Source organism: Notothenia rossii (assembly GCF_949606895.1).
Source record: "Notothenia rossii genome assembly, chromosome: 3".
NCBI lineage: Eukaryota > Metazoa > Chordata > Actinopteri > Perciformes > Nototheniidae > Notothenia > Notothenia rossii.
Window position 1 is genome coordinate 65,651,171 of NC_136901.1, and position 21,838 is coordinate 65,673,008.

At 40.2% G+C, this 21,838-nt stretch overlaps 3 protein-coding genes across 4 annotated transcripts in view; 2 read left to right on the plus strand and 1 right to left on the minus strand.

Annotated features, from left to right (window-relative positions):
* Window positions 1-11,056, minus strand: part of ids (iduronate 2-sulfatase) — a 19,845-nt gene extending 8,789 nt beyond the window's left edge. The window contains exons 1-5 of the mRNA XM_079671278.1: window positions 10,853-11,056; window positions 8,893-9,029; window positions 8,631-8,808; window positions 8,049-8,137; window positions 2,649-2,849 (exon numbers count right to left, since the gene is read on the minus strand). Of these exons, the coding sequence (XP_079527404.1) occupies window positions 2,649-2,849; window positions 8,049-8,137; window positions 8,631-8,808; window positions 8,893-9,029; window positions 10,853-10,928 (681 nt within the window). The 5' untranslated portion in view covers window positions 10,929-11,056. The remainder of the gene's footprint in view (window positions 1-2,648; window positions 2,850-8,048; window positions 8,138-8,630; window positions 8,809-8,892; window positions 9,030-10,852) is intronic.
* A 505-nt stretch (window positions 11,057-11,561) lies between these two features.
* Window positions 11,562-14,865, plus strand: dcps (decapping enzyme, scavenger). The gene is made up of 6 exons (XM_079673151.1): window positions 11,562-11,830; window positions 12,351-12,501; window positions 12,607-12,752; window positions 12,860-12,973; window positions 13,204-13,314; window positions 14,100-14,865. Exons 1-6 carry the CDS (start codon window positions 11,639-11,641, stop codon window positions 14,364-14,366), a joined length of 981 nt encoding a protein of 326 aa, XP_079529277.1. The 5' UTR covers window positions 11,562-11,638; the 3' UTR covers window positions 14,367-14,865.
* Window positions 14,866-16,854: 1,989 nt separating this feature from the next.
* LOC307033754 (uncharacterized protein) overlaps window positions 16,855-21,838 on the plus strand; it is a 54,374-nt gene continuing 49,390 nt past the window's right edge. For both annotated transcript variants that reach the window (XM_079672333.1, XM_079672334.1), the window contains exon 1: window positions 16,855-16,997. In XM_079672333.1, the coding sequence (XP_079528459.1) occupies window positions 16,933-16,997 (65 nt within the window). In that variant the 5' untranslated portion in view covers window positions 16,855-16,932. The remainder of the gene's footprint in view (window positions 16,998-21,838) is intronic.

A 21,838-nucleotide genomic window follows, 5' to 3' on the forward strand; every position in this document is an offset into this window, starting at 1 on the left:
TCCCCCGCAGCTTTTTTATAGGGAAACAAACACTCAGAACACACACACAGAGCCAGTGGCGGACTGCTGCCCTTCCTCCCGTTGACAGTTTACGTCAGCTGGGCAGGGTGAGATTCCCGGGCTGATTTTTAGTCCCAGTCCGCCCATCATGCGTCCTGATGACCGGCGATCTCCTCCATAAAACTAATAAAAGGGGGAGTAATTGGGCAGTTCGGTGTGTGTGTAGAGGTGTTTGTGGTTAAAACGGCCTGTGGTCACTCTTTATAGCTGTTCAATGAAGGTAAACACAGAAGGCGGTGCGTAAAAGCTCTTTGAGCGCTGGTGCTGCTCTTCTCTGAGTTACACGTCCCGCTGCCTCCTGGAGTGACCACACACCCCTGGCCGAAATGTCCTTAAAGTGAAGTCTGAGTACGAAATATATCTCAAATAATGCACTGTCATTTCCCCACGTAAACATAACAGTCTGCAATGAAATGGTTGTGTCCTGTGCGCTTCACTTCCTCCTTGGCGCACCGGTAACTTTCTCCCCAAATAAAAGTCAGGATAACGGGTTAGTATCTCGCACGAGAGTTTCTCGTGCGAGAAACTTCTCGTGTGAGATACTAACCCGTTATCCTGACTTTTTTTTTTCTCTGTTTTTTTTTTTTTTCTTCATGTCCCTTTAGGGGCTCCGTAGAGAGGCCATTGTTATTTGTAATGTTAACTAGAACTAATTATTGGCGGAAAAATTGACTTTATCCTGTGTAACCTTCACTTGTCTGTGCCAGTTTGATTGAGATCATTTTTGGATTTGTTTATTTTTTTTTGTTGTTTATTTTTTAGGCCCTGGTGTGTTTAGGAAAAATATCTGCTACACATGGTTTCTGCTTCCATGGAATTTTCCAAGCTAAATGACAATACAAAAAACCCAAAACTGCGTCCCATGTTTGGAAAATATGGATGTTCCAAGATGTTTTTAACTTCACTGACTTTCATCTTTGTAGAAACCGCAGCTTTTGCATTAGTTTTCACTCTGACTGAGATTGCTGTGCGTTTCCAGACCATACGGAGTGAATCACATGGCACATAGATCACATGCTGACGGAAAGCTGGCTCGACCTTTTCCTCTTTCCATCTCTCAACTTACACTTTGCGAGAAACCTCTTTGACATGCTGACATTCGTCTCTGTTCAGTCTGTCTCCGCCCTCATTCAACTTCCACTTCATCATGCTCTGCTCTTCCTTCACGCCAAATTGCATCTCACTTCACTTACATTGTGTTTCTATAGTGTTCTTTTTCAGAGGTTCCATTTCTCATACTGCCTGTGCTGCAGCATCTCTTTTCACCCTCTGTCTGAAACCAGAGACCAGTCTGCTCTGATTGGTTAGCTCTCCGGCTCTGTTGTGATTGGTCAACCGCTTAAAGATGTCCCGCCCCCTCGTCTATCACGTACAATGTGTTGGAGTGCTAACCAATATCGGCGCAATGTTACATAGTGATTTTACTATGTTACAGAAGTAAAGAGTAAAAAGGTAAGAGTCTAATGGAGCCGTTTCAATTTTGGGGGGGGGGGGGGGGGGAGTTTAGCCTTTGCAGAACATTTACATGCACAAAACCCTATATGTAACACTCGAGGAAAGGGAAATCCTTTTATTGTGTGTTCCTTTTAAACCCAGGCTAGCACAGTGTATTTATGGAACTTATATACTGGTCTCCACATGCTCTCTCCTCCATGTAAGCAAGCACCATTATTCATTCCCAGACTTTGCCATCTTGTGCTCAGACGCCGGTCTTGTGAGAGTCATGGTTCTACCAACATGAGCTTTTGTCCACAACAACCCTGTGAGGCAACCCTGCGTCTCGCAGCAGGAAAATGACCTTCACTTTTCCACTCAACAAGTACCTATTGTGGCTTAGTGGTTAGTGAATTCTATCCATTATTCCAGTGAATCTCCGTATTCATAGAGGAGGATTGCAGAGATTCCACCAGAAGAATAGTTGCATGCAGAACTATTCTGTGTATATGTGTATTTGTTAACAGGTTATTGTCTTTTATTGTGTAGTTTGTAGGACTTTTCATCTTTAGTTGAACTGCAAAACAGAGTCCAAAACAAATCTCCTTAGGGGAACAATACATTTAATTGTTTTGTATATAAAAAAAAAAAATGTCAACAGAAGTGTCTCTTTCCTATTAACTATTACCTACAAGAATCCAGAACTAGGAACCACCAAACGACACCCACTGACAAGGGAAGCTAGGCCTCTGTTCCATCATGGGCTGTTATTGCAAATGATCACATGCTGTAGCCGTACACATCTACAGCATGTGATCATCTGACAGGAGAATGATTCTCCATGCACTGCTCTTACACCGCACTCCAATGAGCCGTGTAATGAACATGCACACAAGGAAGCCACTATGATTCAAATGTGCGTTTCAGATTGGGATGATAAAGCAGCATTTTCCATGCCGATTCAAATCACAACATTTGCGATTTAACTATTATTTAGAGGAGAGAAACTCCATATTAACATACACAACAACATATACAACACACTATAAGAAGGAGAAAACAGCAAACACAATAGGGCCTCTTTAGCCATTACTGATGTTCTATCTCTACAAGTGAAAAGAGGGTCTTACAGAAGTTAATCTTAAGTCATGTACCTGTGGTATCCTAAAGGGGATGTGTGGTTTGTGAAAGCCCACAGCCAAGAAGAAAGGGTTGTCATCGCTGGCCCGACTCTTCAGAAGCCGCACGGCCTCGTCCGTGCTCTCCATGTCGGGGAGGGTTCCCCCGGGCTGCTGCGTCACGTTCACTGCACACAGTAGGTTGGCATGGAGTTTCCCATCCTCTCCTTTACACATCTGTACACAAGGTTTACAAATCAATTAAAAAGTGCTCTTTGTGAACAGTTCCTGCTAAGAGGTATTTTCAAGCTTCAGTTTCTGCTGTCTGGTCTGGTAAACTAATCCCACATTTATAATAATAAAAACATTTAATTTATAGTGCTTTTTTTTTTTTTTTCTTAAAGAGAAGGCAATCAAATGCAATTGACATAAAACACAATAAATATAAAAAATACACAATAACAATTACACATTAAACGCAGTTCTGAAGTGGTGAGTTTTTATTTGTGATTAGAATAAAGACAGATTGGTTGCGTTTGTGGAGGGAGTTCCAGAGGGAGGGGGGCAGCTATGGAAAAGGCTCTGTTCCCGCAGGTGGTGGAGAAAAGAGTACGGCATCGGAGGAGCGGGGGTCTTAAACATATCGTCCTTAGTGATTGTCATAGAATGTTAAATGCTTGTTTTCTTATATCTTAATATTTGTCCTTTTGGATTTTGTAAATGGAGCTGCTGTGATCCAAGAAAAATGTCAGACTTGATCTGAGTTGGTTTGGAGACTAGCAGCAGAGTTCTGAATAAACTGGAGTTAATTGAGGAGTTTGAATAGAGTGTGCCACAGAGGATCTGTTGCAGCGGTCATTTCTGGATGTGATATTGGCATGTCATTAGGGGTGGGTATCGTTGGAGCCTCGCTGCGGGGCAACTGTGGACCTCTGTCACCTGTCAGCGCAACTTACATGATGCCGTTATTAAGGGCGGTGCCGGCCGTCAGCGTACCGAGCCGGCCGTCAACGGCCCGCTGACGACCGGCCGTTCTGTGATTCTCCAGGTCTGCCCTGTATTCCACCGGGTCGCCGCGGTGCGGACGGACCCGCTGGAATACAGGGTCTACCGCGCAGAACCGAAATTGTATTTTGTATGGGTACCCGATACCGGGCATTTTCTTATCGGTTCTCATCTGGAACCGAGTTTCGGTTCCCGACCCTACATGTCATATTCAAAGGCTTTATTGTCATATGCACAATAGTTAGCAAGACTACTTAACGCCTGAGCTTGCACTTTTTTTATTGTTGTTATTTAATTTTTTTATGACTTGTAATTGCATTGTGAGGAACCCGTGACCCAAGTTTTTCATTAATTACACAACAGCTATGTATATTATATGACATTAAACCTTTGAATCCGGAATCTTCGTAATTAATACACAGCAAATACATTCTAAAATGTTGGAGAAAACCTGTTCTTTGTTGTTTTTTGGGGCACCCCAAAATATTTTCCAACTGGGTAGACGTGATAAGTGGTGGCAAAGATCTTCAGAAAGCCTGTGAATTTTCAAATGTAACCATCCCGCAAAATATTGTTAATTGCTAATATTAAGTAATATTATTACACTTTTTCTTAATTAATCAGTAATGTTTTGTATGTTATAGCAATAAAAGCGAACGTCATCAGTTTGATTAAGATTTTTCAGTTCCATCGTCATGGTAACGAGATAAAAGCAATTTGGAATTCTATGCTTTTGAACACTTGGAATGTTTTGGCTTTGAAGTTCAATGATGTCATCTGCTGGGTCACAAGAAGTGCCTATAGTGAGTGAGTTTAAGGGTTAAGTTCATTCCAAATCCAGTCAGGAAGGAGATAGACCGACTTCAATTCGACAGTGTTTTGCGAGTTGCAGTGTTTTTCATTTTACAGTAAAAATGCCTGTCACAATATCAGATGACGAGCTGGTGCCTGCAACATTTCCGGCAGTAAAATACAACATACTCTCCAGCCAGTCTGCACGCTATATCCCATTGAAATATATTGGAGAAGGCTGTTTTGGAAAAGTGGCCAAATGTGTAAATCTAAACACATCAGAGACAACGGCCATCAAAATCCTTAAAAAGAGCAGAGCCCTCATTAGAGAAGTGGCAATGCTCAACAAAATCCGGGCACTTGACCCAGAACAGAAGAATCTAGTAAGGTTCATTGAAAACTTCATGTTTGAAGACAAGTCTTGCCTTGCCTTTGAAATGCTAGATAGGAGCCTTTGGGACCTTATAAAGGAGAGAAAAGGAAAGCCATTTTCCCTTAATGAAATCCGCCCTGTCGCTCAGCAGCTACTTGTAGCTTTTGAGGCCCTGAGGGGAATTGGTATAATTCACACTGACCTGAAATCAGACAACATCATGCTTATCGATCATCAGAATCAGCCCTTCAAGATTAAATTAATAGATTTCGGTTTGGCCATGCTAGCCTCAGAGACAACATTAGGAATGTTGATGCAGCCTGTGCCTTTCAGAGCTCCAGAGGTGAACTTGGGCCTCCCCATTTCTGCAGCCGTTGACATGTGGGGACTGGGATGCGTTCTAGGGGAAATGTATTTTCAAAACTGGCTCTTCCCTGGAGGCTCAACTTACAACACAATCAAAGCTCTTTGCCATCTAGTTGGTCAGCCAGGAGACAATCTCCTTAATAATGCGATGTACACCAGAAAGTATTTTAACGGGGTACAGGGCAAAAATGGTCCGACATGGAGGCTGAAAACGCCAGAAGAGTACAGCCCCACAACTGGTGAATGTGTCAATACTTCAGACAATTTTTTTGATTCTTTTGAAAATCTGAAGGATGCAGTAGACGTTTTCTCATTCGGAGATGACGCTGTTGCATATAACGACAGGAAGTCATTTGCAGACCTTTTAGATAGGCTGCTCAATCCAGATGCTGGGTCAAGAATCACCCCTGAAGAAGCGCTAAGGCACCCCTTTATCACTATGGTAAACCTCGAGGAGAAAAAGGCCTTCAACCCTCAGGCAGTGAATGCCTTCGAGTTGATGGCTGTCTGCACCCTGGCTGACACAAGTGAATATCCTCTCAGGGACCCTGAAACTCCAGATACAGCTTGCAGGACGAGCAGGGCTTTAAGTGCTGTTGATTTCAACCCGGAGTGTTTCATTTCTGATACACAACCTAGAGCATGTATTCTTCCACAACGCAAGATTAGCCCTCCGAGAAAGCCATCTGGGACTGCACCATATATCAATTTAAATCCTGAGTGTATTATTGATGACACACACCACACAGACCAAAGCTATGTTCATAAGATGACTCCTCACTTTCAGAGAGACCCACCTAGGGCTGTCGGTGATTTCAGGCCATGTGTTGAGCGTTTTAGTTCCGACAGAAAATCTCCAGGAACTATATTCATTTTTCCACAACGACCTCGTGAGATTGGCTTTCTGAGAAAGCCAGTGCCACCCAGGCCTTTTGGTGTTGTCAATCCAGATCATGAGGGTTTTAATAACACAAACCCTACAGAAACCTGGTTTATGCCACCACCACCACCACCACCACTACCTTGGGAGGTTGGCTTCCTGAGATAGTCATCCAGGACTTCCAGTGTTGTCAATCCAAATCATGAGGGTTTATTAACAACACAAACCCTACAGAGATCTGGTTCATTCCACCACCATCACCACCACCAACACCACTTCCTTGCGATATTGGCTTACTGAGAGAGCCATCAAGGACTTCTGGTGTTGACAATCCCAATCATGAGGGTTTTCATCACAACACAAACTCTTCAGAAACTATGTTCATTCTACCTCCACCACCTCACGAGATTGGCCTACCGAGAGACCCGCTGGGTAGTTTCTAAACCACATGAGAAATAGTCAACCACTACCTTCCATTCTGATGGACCTCTACCATGAACTGGCTACAGGAGAAAAAAAAACACACTGCAAGCTCCACCGATGACAATTCAGAAACAGTTACCAACAATGATGAAGATGGATGATGAAGGCTTTTGACTCCTGAGATATGTGAAAGACCAAATTCCTCAGCGAGCGAAAGATGAAGTGAATTCCCTTTTCCGACATCCAAAGAGATAGTTGCAATTTAAATTATTCAACCCCCATTGCACATTAGGTTTATTGGCACAATATACAATTTCTCAGCTGTTTGCAATCATGATAAGTGCCGTTCGAATTCTCTAGAAGATAGATGATAAAGGAGGTTTCAAACTTCCTTTACAACCTCCTTTAGCTTAGGAACCACTGGACCTCCCTTTACGAAAGGAGAGGAGAAAATGCTGCCCCACAATGCCTTGTGGCCGCAGCATTTGCCATCACACAACATTCGGCCGTTCACGGAAATAACCGATTATGACCGAGAAATTCTATCATGAAAGTTACGGTGCTTATTAAGCATTTTAAAAACGGTAACTTGCCAAAGTGCTTTGTTTTGAACGTTCACCAGTATTAATCAAAGAGAAATATGAACGTTAGTTTTTACTGAAATGATCAAATAAAGTCAACATTTCATAGTCTTTACTGAGGTGTGTGGGGTTTGTTAAACTTTTATTTTTCATTTCAAACCTTTATTTATCCAGGTGTATCCCATTGAGATTATTGATCTCTTTTTCAAGGGAGACCTGCTCAAGTAGGTTCCACATGAAACATAAACAGAACAACAAAAAGGACATCATAGAGCATCATTACAGGGTTTACAATTTATATAACTATCCACATGTGCAGGTATCAACAGTTTCCGATTGAGTAGCATCCAACCGAGCTTTAAAAACATTTAGTGGCCCCAGATTTCTCAGTTTCCATTTAAATTGCAGACTATTCCATGACAGTGGAGCTGCGCATCTAAATGCTATATTCCCTAAGACAGTCCTAGCAGTTGGCACATTTAATAAAACAACAGCATGCGATCTCAGGCAGTAGCCACTTACAATTCGCTGTGAGATCAGGGAGCAGATGTAGGATGGAAGTTTCCCTAACATGGCTTTGTATATAAAAATGTACCAGTGACTGAGCCTTCGTACAGTTCGCGAAGGCAAACCAGCCCTTGCATACAGGGTACAGTGATGGGTTAATGCTTTACAGTTTGTCACAAATCTCAGTGCGCTGTGATACGCAGCATCTAACTTGACCAGGCAATTGGCAGGTGCATTCATATAGATCAGATCACCATGCCAAAAGGTCACAGTGACAAGCCTTTTCCTGGCCTCAAGTGAGAAACAGGACTTGTTCCTGTAGAAGAAACCTAGCCTAACCCTCAGTTTTTTAAGCAGGTTATTGACATGACGTTTAAAAGTGAGACAATCATCAAGCCAGATACCAAGGTATTTGTAACAGGTAACCACTTCAAATTTGTATTCCTTGCGTAGTCACAATATCTACGCAAGTCAATTTAACTTTTTATCCAGTTTTCCTTTTCACAAACCTTTTTTTTCTCATATGTGAATGAAGCTGGATGGTAGGCAGGGATGGACCAGCTGTAGGGGTAGTCATCCGAGTGGTTAGAAGCAATACCTAAAGAATTTTAAAAACACCGCAAACAATATAACTACTGTACAAGTGAAATGACTTGAAGATGTTTTGTTTCAAAAATAAAGTCCAGGTAGCAAACCAAAAACCTGAGGAGGGGATGAATATACCTTTATTGTGCAACAAGAGCTGTGTATAACCTAATTTAATTGAAAATGGTGACAAATTTAATTTAAGTTGTTTAAAAAAATATTTGGGTTAAATATTATTGCCACAAAAGAAAAACTAGAAGGTGGCACAACACAATTTGAAATGGAAAACAATCAGCTCTAACAAAGATTGGGAATACGTAATAACCAATACATTTGCTTGGCATGTAAGGGATACAATTATTTATTGAAAGAAGAGAAACTCCCTCTGGAGGGAACTTTGGGATTTAGCCTTTACAGACCATTGAGCAAAAACCTTTATAACACACTACAGGAAAGGGAAAAACCAGGGCCGGTCCTGACCAATTTGCGATTATGAATAATCTTACCTGGATGAAATACCTTGCCCACAGACAAGGTTAAGTAGCCTTTAGATTTAAAGTACTGTGGCATGGTGGTGTAGTTTCCAGAATGGACTCTCCAGTACGATTTGAAGTCATAGAGCCTGGTGGTGTCCGGTCTACGACTCGTCAATATGGACGTTCGACTGGGAGCGCACACAGATTGCTAAAAGAGGAAAACACTGCTTTTAAATAAGATTTCCATGGGGTTATACACGTTGGACATTTAAACATACCAACACCAACTGACCTGTGCATATGCATTGAGAAAAACCTGGCTTTTGGATGCCAGTTGATCAATGTTTGGTGATTTTACGAGAGAGTCCCCGTAGCAGCCTAATGATGTCCGCAAATCATCTGCAATTATGAAAAGGACATTTCTCCTCCCTGAAAAGCAAAAAACACCACAATTCATTCTTTTTTTCACTGGTTTAAGCTTTAAAATAACCTTATTAAGCAGGGCTCGACATTAAGGGCTGCCCGATGGCCCGGGGCCATCTAGTATTTAGCTCGGGCAATGAAGCCTCACCTGCTGGTTGCCCGATCTATTATGCCAGTATCATGCAGCTCGCGGATCCAGTAATGAGTGACCCGACAGTAAAACTAAACATATCTATAACTAGTTACGGTAGTTTGAAAGGTAATTAAAATCGCTACGTGTGATATTCTAACCTGAAGTGTGTGTTTTGTCCGCTCACCGCTGCATGTGATCATGCAGCGCTGCGTGTCGACTCGTCATCACCAGCTGATCTCTCTCTCCCGTTATATTAGACTTCACTAGCGTTTATGTCCATATCGATCAGATCCAGCTAGTTCTAGCTAATGATATGACTACCTGCTTATTAAAAGACACCTAAACAATAAATGTCGCTATGCAACTGGGTGAGGCCACAAAGTATAGCGCAGCATTATGCATTTGTTTACATGCCCACCGGAACCCCGAGGCATTACCAACAGATCAACGCACAATCAACCCATACAGGACATCTCTTTCTCCACATTAAGTGTTATACATTATAATTGCCTATTCTTGTCTGTCACATACTCTTCTTGTCTGTCACATAAGTGGCGCAACTGAAGCGGTATTGCTCTAAAGGGAAATTATTTTGACCAAAGAGATTTAGATTTGCCGGTTAACGGGAACTCTGACGTCGCCATTTTGTGTGCTTCGCGGATGCGCTCGGCTCCTCTCGACTGCTGCTCGGGTCTGCTCGGTCAGCTTCCGGATGAGGAAGCATTAATTCGACCAATTTACAGTAGATAACATTACAAACATTTTTAACAGGGGCCATAATAGTGTAAATAATGTTTGTTTTGGCAGTTATAACTGAATGTAATGTTTTCTACTTTTTTACATCTGGGAAAGCATTTGCCTTCATCAGATGGAAAGTGTCTTGACCAACAACTTAAGTATTTCTTATAGCTGTGCAGGGCATGCAAGCGAGCAAACACAAACAAAAACAAACAAGTGAAATTAAGAATAAAATTGAAATTGTACAATATAATATTGTGGTGGTTCATCTTATAATTCAGTCTAGAGAATGCACCAGACAGCATCTACAGCAAGACCTGCAAAAATCTTTTATTTTCTAGGGGCAGGCCCCCCAAACCCTTCTGGCCATTTCGTCCGCGCACATGGCAATCAGGGCAATCTCTGTTGGGCTCAGGGCCATCTGTAAATTAGCTTAGATGGCCCACAGGGCCATCTCCCAAAATCCTTAATGTCATGCACTGCTTATGGAATCAGGCATGTTTTAAAGATAACTTCCAATAAAAACGTAATAGAAGGTAGGAGTAAAATCATGTCAAAATGAATAGTATGTCAAAACTAAATGTGACGAATTTAAATAGCACAAAAATAAGTTAAACTTTCCCTTCAACTAAATTAATGAACAAAGTAAAACGTAATGACTAAATTACATTACTTAAATTAAGATAAGCCTACAGTAGCTATAGACACTAAACAAACCGATTAACCACTCAATAACCGCTAATGTGAGCTAGTTACTGAGATTAGACAAACTGACCGTTTCCTAAACATACACAACTTTCATGAATCTGCCTGCAAAGAAAAATAAATCAGACAACCTTTATTACATTTACAGAATAACAAGATTAACTGTCTATGTGTTATTGTGCGAACGTCGCCATCATGTTTAATGCAATTTTTCTAGCTTTCAAAATGTTCTTAGTACAAACTGAAACGTTACCTCGTCTTGCCCAAACAGCAACTGTCAGTGTGTGAAAAACCAGCAGTAAAATCCATGTTCGGAAACCCTTGTACATTTTTGGTTCGGTGGAGAGGACTAACGACACGATATCTGTCACAAATAGTTGAAGTTAATCTCGCATCCCTTCTGAGTTTCAGTGTCTGGTATCCAAACAAATGAGCGTGTCCGTGCTTTCTTTAAATAACTTCCTTATTATCTCGTTAAATGTTTTTAATTGGTCCACTCAGCAGTTGCCCCGCCCCAAGGCGCTAATCATATTAGTCAAATTATCTGTCAATCATTTCAATACCACACCGGTGTTGTGTTTCTTTTTTCAACCTGACACTGCTGTAGCCTAAAGATGGAAGATGACTTGAGGTCTCACTCTGCACCAAATTAACTTTTGCAATTTCAACAACCTTCTATATATCTATGTATCTATATATCTATTCATGCATCCATCCATCTATCCATCTATCCATGTATCTATCTTATTTAAACATACGAATACAAGCTTTATTGGCAGCACAGATCAGAAAGCTTTATTAAAGTTAAAAGGTGATATTAAGCAATAAAATAAAGATACAATCAAATGTTAACATATCAAAGACAATATAATAACTACAAATAGCTTATTTTCGAGACATTTATTTATATTTGATTTGAATCACAAAGTCAATGTATTTTTATTAAGGCTGATCTCACACCATAGTTTTGGGGCGGTTCTTAAGTGAGTGGTCTTCTTTACATAGACGATCTTTGGCCACAAAGCAGCAACACAGAAACATGGCAGACAGCTCGGCTAAACACGAAACTGATGAATTATATCAGAAAGCCAAGAGGGCGAAATCTGACAACGAGAATGGCGGAGGAGAAGTTGGAAAGGAAATTGAATGTGAAAATATTCTGTCTGAGTTCAAAACGACTAAAGTCTTGAGTGATTCAGCCCGGGAGAAAAACATCTTCATCCACGGAAAGGTAACCTGATGTTTGTTGTTAACTGTCAGACGGCATTACACTAATTGTAGCTATGCTTATGCAGTCTAAAGAAGTATCGGTACCGTCAAAGGAAAATGTTTTTATTGTTGTATTCATTCAAAGTGGTTTGAGGACTTTGTGCAGGAAGTAGGGAACATTGACTTCCGGTTTGATATTTCAAAATACGAGTCTGTGTAAAATTGCTTTATTGTTAAGATGGACTTGAAGAAGAAGAAGAAGTTCTTGAAATGACTGACAACGCTGTACATTTAATTGTTATACCTTTTTGGCTGTGTTTAAACAATTGAACACAGGGCTAAAAATATCAATATTTTATTTTTGTGATGTGAGACAATATATCTTTTTAGATTTAGGATATCCTGATAATCATGCTGTATTTTACTGGTTTTGATTGAAGGGTGCATTTTCTGAATTTACCAGACTTTTTCAACTTCTTGCCTTTACCGAGTGATGTGCTTTGGTTTTGCCCAGCCCTAAAAATTGAACATGTCCTCACCAGCTTGCTGATCAGGATGCGGTGATAATCTTGGAGAAGACCCCCATCAGAGAAGACACCCTGGCTGAGCTCTTCACCGGTTCAACATTGAAGCTGGAGATGAAGAACGACATCTACAGCACGTATCGCTTACAGGCTCCCCCTCAACTCAATGGTATTATCTAAAAATAATAAACAGACTTAAGGTATTGTATATTCAACTGCTACTTTGGCAAGCTAGTGCAATTTTTTGGACATAATCGATGGGTTTGTTTTGCAGAGATAAAGACTACAGTCGTGTGTCCAGCCACAGAGAAGCATATAAAGAAATACCAGCGTCAGGAGAGCTTCCTGGTGGAAGAGACAGGAGCGGACTATCAGTCCATCACGTTGCCTTACATTCAGAAGCAGAGTTTCAGTGTGCAGGTCAGTGTCCTGAAATCTCCCCCTGTAGTGCACTAGTAACCTGCTTTAAGTGGCGTAATATCGCACACTTAACTGTAAAATACATTTGAATTCCTTTATTTCCCCAGTGGGTATACAACATCTTGGAGAAGAAGGCCGAGGCTGACAGGATCGTTTTTGAAGATGCAGACCCAACAGTCGGATTTCTACTCCTCCCAGATTTCAAATGGGACCAGAAACAGGTGAGACACCATACATATTGACCACAGTAGAGGCCAGGAAGAGACGGGTAAGACACGGTGGTACCTGGAATATAAATACACTTTATGAAATCCCATGAGCTCCAAACCTGAGATCATTAAAAGTAAATTAAAGTTGTGTTAGAAAAGTATTTAATCTGATTACAACAATACTTTAAGAGACTCAGGACCTGTGCAGTTTCCCAACATCTGTCTTCTTCTTCTTCTTCCAGGTTGATGATTTATATCTGATCGCCATAACACTTCAGAGAGGCATCCGGAGTCTCAGAGACCTGACGCAGGAGCACCTCCCTCTGCTGCAGAACATCTTCCAGAAGGGCAAGGTGGGCTTACAAAGTCACCTCGGGGGGTCTTATTGGAAAAAAAGAGTAGAAAAAATGCCCTCTTTTTTTTCTGCCGCGGTGTACTCATGTAACCTTGAATATTATAATCATTAACTTCAACTAACACAACCGTTTGTTGCTATTTTGTTTTTTCTCGCTCTCTCCCCCTTTAATATCTGTCTCCCTATAATAAAAAGGCCAAACTTCAAACTAAAAATATTTTACAAAAATAATGATAATACTCGATAATAATTCAAATTTAAAGTAACTTTTTTGCTTACAATCAATTCTTAGTAGGTTGAATAAATCGCCATGTAGACTACTCGCCACATCTTGGCAATAGCTTCAATAAGGCTTAATCAAAATCAAAGGATACTTTTGTTGTATTTATATTGAACATAGTCATACATTTTTATTTATTTAAAACACCTTTAAATATTGTCTATAATGTCACTTATTTTTTACTTATCATTGTGTGAACCCTTACCTTTCCTATCCTGTTATGTTATTCATATCTTATCACTGTTCCTGCCACGACACCTGCATTTCCTCTACGGGAATAAAGATTGATTTGATCTTATCTCTCATTTTATGAACCAGTCCCTGTCAAAATCAGCTTCCATCAATCAGCCAAAGAAAGACATGATTTGCCCTCAGACAAGACTTGACCAATCTCAGTTCTGTGTAGTCGTAGTTGGAGATATTCTTAGTAATATCAGACAAAATCTTGGATATTTTTATAATGTCAACCAAACAAAAACAACACTTGTCTCCTTGTGGTCTAGGAAGCCATCCTGCAGCGCTACCAGCTTCCAGCCAGTAAACTGCGAGTGTACCTGCACTACCAGCCGTCCTACTACCACCTCCACGTCCACTTCACCAAGCTGGGCTACGAGGCTCCGGGCTGCGGTGTGGAGCGGGCCCACCTCCTCGCAGACGTCATCCAAAACCTGCAGTCCGACCCCGAGTACTACAAGACCCGGACCCTGTACTTCCCCCTGAGGGTGGACGACGGACTGCTCAGCAAATACAAGGAGGCAGGGAGGCTGTGATTCTTCAAAGATGACCATCCTTCCCTTACCTGTGTGAATACCCGTGCTTTTATAAATCAATCCAACTTAGTTTATACAGCACTTTTTATACACAAAAGGTAAAACAATATTCTTTGGAAAACCAAATAAAACCCAACTACAAACAATACCAACCCTTCCTCCCAATCCATGGACAAATAACTGTGTGATCATTACAGAAGTCAATCAACACAGGACTGAATGAAACAAGAATACATTCAATGAAAGGTAATTGGAGTTCTTTCCACTGATTTCTAGTTGCAAACATTTTATGAATATTTGTATACACATTTTGTTAAAGAATTTGTAAATGTTTGAGCAAATCTTCAGCAAAGTGTTTTTTTATTTCCCTTTTATTCCTGCTTTCATTATGAGAAAGAGAGAATTGGATGCGATGTTTGTCAAACCATTGGAGACATGATTTTTTCTGCCATGTTCATGTTTTTTAAATGTTAACTGAATTAAAGATTATTTTTTTGTATTTCCCTTGTTAATGATTTTACTTTGGATTTTGGGAGACAAAACCGAAAAGACTAGTTTTCTAAAATAGACATTTTGTCAGCCCTTTATTACATCATATGTCATAGGTGTGAAGTTAAATTGTACATGACTTGAGGTGAAGCTTGTTTTTTTGTTAACACCTTAAAGGTGGGGTATGGTAAGTTTGAGAAACCGGCTCGAGATACACTTTTTGTTATATTCCATGGAATGCTCTTAACATCCCGATAGCAATGAATATCTTGAGTGCTTTGAGTAAAAATCTGTGGAAGCCGTAGTACTGTAAAAAGCATGACCAATCATTTTAGCCGGCCCGGCTAAAGTAACTGGATTGCCTACCTGCCTGTCAGCCTTCCATCTGTGCACAAACTTATCTCGTGCCCTCATTGGTCATGTGCGCGTTCGTGTGTGTTGGAGGAGGGGCTCTGTAAGGAAGTGGCAGATTTTTTCCGGCTGTGTATTTTCAAATTCTAGCGCTCTCGAGCTGGTTTCTCCAAAATTACCCACCCCACCTTTAAACACAGAGGCAATTGAAAGTGCAAAGTTTTATGTCAAGCTTTATTGCTGAATCATGTTGAGTTGCAGTAACTCAGCCACAACCCTAGATGGCGGCATTAAAGGTGCCCAACTTGTTAACTGTGAAATTATAAATAACTTTGACTTGACTGTAAATAACTTTGATAGCTAGTAATAAACTAGGCTTTCTGTACCTCTCTATCTTCTTTACAAAAAGAGAGCAAATGTTATTTCAATGCTGTTATGTTATTTTATAAGTCATGTAAACACAAGGGCCTTTTTTTACTAAGCTATATTTAACCTCAGACAGTTTACATACTTTTGGAGCATAAGTACCATGTTTAGATGGATTGATATCCTCGATGCCAGAGGTTCACAGCTTCATGCTCCTCCAGAAAAGTTGACAGAGTACAGTGTAAGAAACGAATGATGTGAGAGAGTCACAGCTGTTTTCACCATAATGAATAGTCTAAGCATATCTATCTGTAGAGACAAAATATTATTTGGATTTGATAACATGATTCAATTGTTTGTGAAAGGGACATTTCTTGCAGCAGAGATCATTTTCTTATCTGATCAGAAGTTACTTGGCTGGTGCTGGCTTTGTGCTTAAGATGCATTTAGGTTTTCCTCGTAAAAATGTAAACTAGGCCTAATTAACAGTACCCAAACTCGTAGGCTCAGGGAATACAATTGTAGACCAGTGCTTATTGATAGCTACAGTATACTGATCTGTCAAAACCAAGGAAACGTCAAATGTTTAAGGTTAAAACATGAAACATGTATTAAAAGGTTATATAAATACTCTTTTAAGTTAGGTTTACAGGTAACACTGGAATGGTTTGACTTTTCTTTTTTGAAAATCTCCCATATTAAATGCCTCAGAAACAAAACAAACCTCACAGTTCAATCTACCATTTACAATTCCTTATTTCAGTGTCACTGCTAAAACCAGCATTGTATCTATTACCCTAAAGTTGCAAACCTTATTGTAAATAGTATCAATAATAACACAAACTTATGTCCAACTTGAGCTAATTCTAGCTAAAAAAAAAGCCCACTAAAAGGGCTGAATTTTTTGTTCAGCCATTGACCACGTTTAATGTGAATTCTTCAGATAGTGCTCTTCCAAATTGTGATTCACAAGCCTACATTTTCAAGTGTGAAAAATAATGTTTTTTAATCACTATTATTGTGTTGCAAAGAGTCATGGTTTCCCTTTCTTTTTTTCATCTTAAATAAAATGAATTATCAGGAATAAACTCTTGAGATGTGGGTCCTGAAAAAAGCAAAACTATATGAAAAATAAATATCAAAACCGTTTACAAACAAAAGAAGAACATGCTCCACTCAGAGAAAAGTAATAGGAAACATTGCATTTTTTGAACAAGGGGAAATATGATGGGTCCAGTTTTTATGCAAGTAGGGATTGCGAGATTCCGAGCCGCCTGTGAACGCAGCTCCGCTGAGCATTGGACGCGGGCAGGACGGAGACAGATAATCCAATCATTAGTAGACTAACAGCTCAGGGTCCATGTCTTGGCTTCAGTCTCTGAGGGATGAGTTCACTCTGAGACCGTTTGAGATAGAGCAGACACGGTAAGTGTTTACGTTCTCACGGAAACTTCAGCTTTGTTGTGCTCGGAGTAGAGTTATAGTGATGCGGGAATTATGAGGATTGAGTGATGATCGATACGTGTGGTCGATAACAGTGTCCCACAAAGCTTTGCCTTTGTTTGTGCATCGGTTTGAGTTGTTAAGAGAGGAAAATAATGTTTTCTGGATGGACCATGGTTTAGGCTACTGGCAACACTGGGGCGATGTAGGTGGGCGGTTTCTGGCTGCAATTATAGTTCTTGAAGTCCATAGTAAATTGTTACATAGTTTTATTTGGGACATCTCTCTTGGATATCCTAACTGAGATGTGATGTTGCTATGCTGTATACTTTATTTCTTTAATTTCCCCCAAAATGTTGGCAAAATAGTATATTTGGCTTCAGGCAATCAGATAAAACGTTGCCAGCAAAAATAATGAAGCCTTCAGACAAACTTTACTTTATTACATCATTGAATCTCAAGATAATTTCTTCTACAACTTAATATGATTTATTTCGTGAGAATTGGGATCATTAAAATGTATTTAAAGGTTAAAATCTATTCCAAATGTATGCTTGAGGTCTGTCAATAGGACCCTGGTTATAATCTACTTCAGTTGTTAAAGGTAATAATGAAGAGTAACTGTTTGCATATGCATTCACCTTAACAGCATAAAAGGTCAACTTTATTGCAATTTTTTCACGAATTTATTTTGTCTTTTTAATGTCATACTTTGGTCTTTTTCACTATGCTCAACATACTGTACTGCTGTGAGATTACACACACACACACGCACACACGCACACACTCCTCACCCTCTGCGCTCAGTGTTTGGTAGTAGCAGGTCAAGGACGGTCCAGATTAAACTGTTATCTTTCACTTTGTGGGAAACCACTGTAATCCTGAACATAGACAGTGCCTGATTCAGAAATAGAGTCATGGTGTCGTTCAGTGTGAGAGGATAAAAGGCTCTATTGATCTGGGATCTGCTGATCTGATCCTCAGGAGGATATACCCAATGTAGACATCTGATTGTGTCCTTGTGACAATAAAGCAAACACACAAAGCATAGATAAACCCTGACAATTGATGATATTAGATTTGTCATTTGCAGGAAATGGAGTAAGCATTATCACACTTGGCGTGGATACATGGGTTTTAGGGCATCAGGGTAATCTGAGTGAGAAGCTTGGTGTGTGTGTGTGTGTGTGTGTGTGTGTGTGTGTGTGTGTGTGTGTGTGTGTGTGTGTGTGTGTGTGTGTGTGTGTGTGTGTGTGTGTGTGTGTGTGTGTGTGTGTGTGTGTGTGTGTGTGTGTGTGTGTGTGTGTGTGTGTGTGTGTGTGTGTGTGTGTGTGTGTCCTGTCAAATGTCAAATGTCAAATGTCAAAGCCCTGATTAGAGAGCTGATCAGGTCATCAGTCACTGGGTCACTGAAGAAACCCTCAGAGGTTTTACATGGATGTCCTGTTTACGGACGAAATCCTTTCATGATAACTCACTGATACATAATTAGACATCTTGCTGTTGCTGTGACCTGGTCAGTGTAATACTGAATGTGGTTTAATTCTTGCATTCTTTGCAGCCTGAGGGAATTTAGATTTTTGTATTATTTCCTGCATTATTAATGGAAACTACTTGTAATCTACTCACTAAAAGGGCACTTGAAAAGAATAAACATAGACCAAGAACATGCCGTAAGCTAAACATTTCCAAAATGTAATGGTTTCTTTTCTTGGCCCATGTTTTACATTTCCGTCAAGTTTAAGGAAACTGGATCAGTCATTCTTTTCCCGTAATCCTGATGACAAACAAACAATCAAACCTGCCGAAAGCGATGTGTGCTTGTCAGGGCTAGTACTGGTAAGCCTGTGAATAAAAAAGTATTTGATGTTTTGTGTCTGGAGGGCGTCTACGTACTAGGCAGGCAGTGTTCAATTTGTGATATTGGGCTATATTAATCAAATCAAATAAACAAACTTTGATTGATTGGTTTAATTATATTATTGTATTGGTTGTACTGGTTCTGGTGTCTTTGGAGTTTGATCCAGACAAGGAACTAAACGGCAGGACATCACTGCCCTATTGCACAATTATATATCTTTTTAAAGCGTCCTGTAAAACAATAAAACAACTTAATTTGATTCGCCAATGTTTATTAAGCATACGACTAAGCACATCTGAATAAACAAACGTGCAGTGTTCTGGCTATAACACAAATATTTAAATATCATTATATTTTAAATAATAACTAAATAAGTGCAATTTCTTTTTCTATTTTCATTAAAATAACTTGTAGAGTGTGTGTTTTCTTTTCAAACTGTGTAGTGTTGTCTCAAACTGCATGGCTGCTGTGCCCTCACAACATGTTAGCTAGCCAGCTATCAACTTTATCACTGGGGTATAGCAAAACCTTACAGACTGCTCAATTAACCTAAGAAAATGGACAGTGGCTTCAATCGATAGTAGTATAGTGGTACGTTAATTATATAGTGGGAAAAAACACATTTTATTTGTATATTTCTGCGTTCATTTGTAGCAACTGCAAACGCGGCAGTTCCTGTAGCTTACGTTGCGTAGCCAAAATGGCGATAGTTGAGTGTGAGAAGTGTCCAGCATTCACACACAACTTTTTGAACGTTATATGAGTGCCCCTTTCGGATACTCATAGTGCATTTTGCCACACACTGCATTGGGACCGATTGGGAAGCAATACAATTGCACATGTAAGTAAAGAAGTATGTGAATTGAGACAGCAATAATAAGTAGCCTTTTGCTGTTCAAAGACATCACTGGAGCAATGAGGTGCATCACTGGTGTGTTGACAGTCCATAAAGTCTTCAGTTTCAGGTCATTAGGCCATTGTCATTTAGTTAAACCCTTTGAGGGAACTGCTAGTGGGCCTCCTGTTGCTTCAACACACACACAATAGTTGTGTGTGAGCATGTGAAGTTAAAGACGGCCGCTTTGTTTTTATCACCCCATAAACCTCAGCTGGGACCTGAGATTGGAAGGAAGAAGAAAAAATTCCAGATTGTAGGAGGAGTGTGTTCTGAGTAAGATCTCATACACACACACACACACACACACACACACACACACACACACACACACACACACACACACACACACACACACACACACACACCACCCAGTGCGGCAGGCTTAGAGCAGGAGTATGATTACAGGGCTATTTACATTACAACATAGAGCGAGAGAGAGAGGGGGAGAGATTGGCAAAGAGAGAGGGAGAGAGAAAGAAGATGGTTTCCAGATGTGAGGTGGAATTCAGAGAGCTACAGAGCGACTCCCTTCCTCTTCTGTACGGAGAGAGATCTGGATCAGCATGTGTACGTTGTTATGGAGAGAATAGGAGAGAGAGAAATCACAAAAAGAGGCGAGAGGAGAGGCAGGGGTGAGAGAGAGGGGACTGGAGCCAGCAGAGGGGGAAATAAGTGATGGAGATGTGGAAGGGGATGGAAAGAATAAAGGAGAAGAATGAGGAGAGGGAAGAAAAGCAGGGCCTCTTTGGTCAACCACAAGAAATGTGATGGGGGGAAGTTCAGCTAGTCGAGGCTGTTTTACTGTCGGTGAGCAAAAGACACGGCCAAAATTAAACCCTTTGCAGAACTTTTTTCCAAAATACCAATCTTTCTAAGCTTTTTTCTGGTGTCTATATATACAAAACTTCCTTTATAGGACATGAGGGACAGACATATGTACTGTTTGAAAAATGCATAGCCACTCATTCATGAAAATGAGCTCCTGTTACATAGAATAGTTTCCTACGACATTTAAAACCCGTTCATGTCCTCATTGCTGTAGTTTTGCAAAGGGTTAATTTACTCTCTAATAAAGGTTCCACTTTAAAGGGTTGTTGGCAAATCAAATTTGTTCAATTTCAAGTTATGTTCTCCTCTTTTTTGTTTTGTTATCTGACGCAACTTGTTAGCTGGTCACGGGGTGTTGTTTCCCTAAACAAATCTTTATTTGCATTTTGAAGTTTCACATTAGGAAAGCTGTATAGAAATAGAAATTCCCTCAATTGCACAAAAGCTTTACGTTCACAATGTGCTTAATTGATTATCGAATGACCTCTTCAAAATGATGTTCTAACAAAGCGAATGTTTGACTCATGTTACTAATCCGCTGTTTGCACTGATAGGGCCATCGCGCAAGCTTGTCTTGGCATATGACATAGCCCATGTTTGCAGAAATTGAAGAACAACTCAAACATGCCCAATTGAAACAAACTCCTGAGGAATCTCTACCTTGCTTTTGTAGATTGGTTAGATGTCCTATTCAACTTGTGGTGTTTTTTGTTTTCTTCTTCTCCGTTTTTTAGCCATTACAGCAATGCCTAGGTAGCACTCAATAGCACTGAATTCTTTGAAAAACTTTCATAGAAAACGTTTATTTGCTTCCAACCAGTTGGTGAAAAAACTCCAAATACACATTTATTTTTGCTTGACAATAAATGTAACAACTTATTGTCGCCATTAAAACATTTAAGAGTTGCAAAAAATTAGTCAGTCTTTGTGTTAAAATGGCCTAACCTTAAAGACCAGCAATACATACGTATGTGTGTGAAACTGACCCCAGAACCTGAAACTGAAGCAGCTATATGGAATTCAGCCATTGTTCATTTTATTATTTATACCTGTACTTTACCTACATCCTTCCTACGGTCTTTAATGACTAATGAATTCACGGTACATCAAGTAACCAGAGGAAACATCCTTCACTCCACTGATGAAGGCAAGACAGCCAAAGCCATGTCATATGGCAATGTTTATAAAACTATCAAAAAGGTGTGACCCATGATTCCTATTGCCTTCAAAATGACT